General features: G+C 38.7%; 1 protein-coding gene across 2 annotated transcripts in view; it reads right to left on the bottom strand.

Annotated features, from left to right (window-relative positions):
* Positions 1 to 2,746, bottom strand: part of LOC107688163 (caprin-1-like) — a 28,291-nt gene that overhangs the window by 10,491 nt on the left and 15,054 nt on the right. For both annotated transcript variants that reach the window (XM_016485747.1, XM_016485746.1), the window contains exons 9-11: positions 1,655 to 1,738; positions 1,383 to 1,562; positions 1,214 to 1,304 (exon numbers count right to left, since the gene is read on the bottom strand). In XM_016485747.1, the coding sequence (XP_016341233.1) occupies positions 1,214 to 1,304; positions 1,383 to 1,562; positions 1,655 to 1,738 (355 nt within the window). The remainder of the gene's footprint in view (positions 1 to 1,213; positions 1,305 to 1,382; positions 1,563 to 1,654; positions 1,739 to 2,746) is intronic.

Here is a 2,746-nt window from a genome sequence, read left to right as displayed (position 1 = left end):
AAAAAAAAAAAAAAAAAAAGCGTAACATTTGAGGATATTACTGGCAGGAAATGAAGCAGTACACATGCAGAAAAAAAATAGAATAGTTAATCCTAAATTCTAACATTCCTAAAGGCTAACATTCTTTAAAACAATAAAAAAAATGTTTTTAGTGATTGAAAAAGCAGATATTAAATAAGATTAAAAACCTAACTTCAATTATTGGAAATGTTGCAACTAAGGCTGGCCACACACCAGACGATTTTCAAATCTTAACCGATTTTAAAACCATGGGATACCACAGACAAAGACAGTTTCAATGATTTTTAGCCATGGGCCATGTTCTTTCTTAGTACTCTGCTTTTGTGGCTTAGCATGTTAGCATTTTAAACATGTTAGCAAACAGCTAACATGTTTGATATTTATGATTTGAGTTTGGGGATGCTCTGACTCGATTGGGAGCAGTTTAATAATCGTAACGACACCACACAATAGAGGATTTTTTGGACAGAATTCGTTTGCGACAAGCCTTGAATCGGACCACACCCCCTGATCGTTCGGGGGAGCAAATCGACCTTAAAATTGGCCTTAAAATCTTTTAAAAAATCTATTGTGCAGCCAGCCTAACTGAAATAAGACGAAGTACTAAAATTGCTTTAAAAAAAGTACCAAAAGCCCAAAAATATCAACAACCTAAGCTATATAAAAACTAAGGCTAATTCCGAATATTAATCAATGGCGATTCAATTGCCAAGGTGTTCGTAGAGGGCTGAATTACACATTTAAGTACTGAGTAATATTAATTAACTACATGTACTTACTATATGGCTGAGGTTAGGATTAGAGTGTAATTATGCATAATTAAGTGTTATAATAGTAAGTACATTTAATGTGTGTAACAAGGACACCTTAAAATAAAGTGTTACCATAAATGCTTTAATAGTAATTTAATGATACTGAAATACCACTGTTGTAAGGAATCTTCGACCCTTCACCATAGCTCTCAAATGAGACTGATTTTTCATTGATATTCATTGGACATTTGGTCATAAAACCCAAAAAGCAACAGAATCTGATGAAGTGATTGATGCCCAACCTGACACGATGGTTCTAAAGGTGCCATGTTTGATTGAAAAAACAAAACAAAAACAACCCCTCCCACGTGAGACACCATGAGGGCGAGTATATAAGAATTTTTGCTTTTAGAGCAAACTACTAAAATCTGTATACCAACCTGGTGGACAGACCATCTGCGCAGGTTTCATGGGCTGCGCCGACACAATAGCAGGATCTAGAGGTGGCCCCTCAAACTCTAGCATGGAGTCCTGCGTTACATTACAGACGAGTTAGAAAAGACCACTGCAACCCTTGAAGTGTTATGAATGATACATTCTGCAGTTTACCTGCATGAAGTTGAAGGTACCCTGCATTTGAGCCATGAGATCTTGGACTGCCTGCTTTCGGACCACGGGATCTGTTGCAGGGGGAGGGAGGACGGCGTTCAGTGTGTGTGGTTCTGAGCTGACCAGAGCCGGGCTCATGGCTGCAGGTGGCTGCTGTGGTTGCTGGAGGGCACTAACTGCCTAAAAAAAGCAATGATCACAGTGTAAACACCATTTGGTCAAAGGTTGCTAACAATTCTGGTGCTTTCTTTGACAAATCAGGTCTACTATACCGGAGAACTTGTGTTCCACTCTGCTCCTTGTTCTTTGTCATTGCTGCTGTAGGTGGTTTCTGGAATGAACTGTCTGTTTACAAACTATAAGGAAAAAGACGTGCGGGTCATTAAGAACATATGACTGCAGTTGTGTAGTTTGGAGAATGTTTTCTTGCCTTCCAAAAAACCAGGATTTACATAAAGCATGCACATAGTAGTAGTATATATTTATTTAATGCCATGTCAGCATCTTATGCTATTTTCATGGCAAAAACAATTAAAAAAATACAAGTATAACAAATACAATAAAAACCAGCAAACAAACAAGTTATATTACACAAGTTTTTTTTTTTTTTAAAGCATGCACATAAAACAGGGCTTTTCACACTGCGCTTAACATCGGTCTAAACTCCATTTTAAACCCCAGGTAGAGGAATGTTTCACACTTGTAATTCAGAAGCGGGTTAGCACTGCTTTTTACCTATGGTTATGAAACCCAGCTCGCGAGCAGGGTTAGCATAGCTTTTGCCAAACTTGTGTTAGAATGTTTCAGCTAGATGCTTAGCAGCAAACACTAGCATTCTCAGCTCTGTCAAAATGAAAGTCCCTTGAACTGTCAAAATAAAAGTTTGATGAATCAGCCAAACTTATGGCAATAAAAAAATGCAGTGTAAAAAAAAATGAAGCAAGATAACCAGGTGTTCCTCACACGTCCTGAAAAGTGAAGCTGCAGGCTCTTTGATCGCCCACTGGTGGCTGGCTGCAGTACAGGTCATAAACCCCACCCTCTCCATGTAAACGAATGGGACTTCAGTCAAAATAAAAAAATTAATTATGCTTCCAATACAATTTTCCGAAAGATGGTTTTGGACATTTAAGGTAGTTGTTATCATGCTGATATATGTTAAATTGTTAGTTTTTGTGACAAGTTTGATTTTAGCTAGTAATTTGATGCTATAAAAACGGGGCGTGTCGTTACGGTTGATTGGGTCTGCGGGAGTTTGATACCGCGGCTCCACCTCACGACACTACTCACGACTCTGGCTCCAAACGAATCTCTACTGCGCAGACTCGGGCTGCAAACGAATCTCTACTGCGCAGACTCGGGCT

The sequence above is a fragment of the Sinocyclocheilus anshuiensis genome, unplaced genomic scaffold, assembly GCF_001515605.1.
Source record: "Sinocyclocheilus anshuiensis isolate Anshui unplaced genomic scaffold, SAMN03320099.WGS_v1.1 scaffold529, whole genome shotgun sequence".
Classification (NCBI taxonomy): domain Eukaryota; kingdom Metazoa; phylum Chordata; class Actinopteri; order Cypriniformes; family Cyprinidae; genus Sinocyclocheilus; species Sinocyclocheilus anshuiensis.
This window is presented reverse-complemented; position numbering and strand designations above follow the sequence as displayed.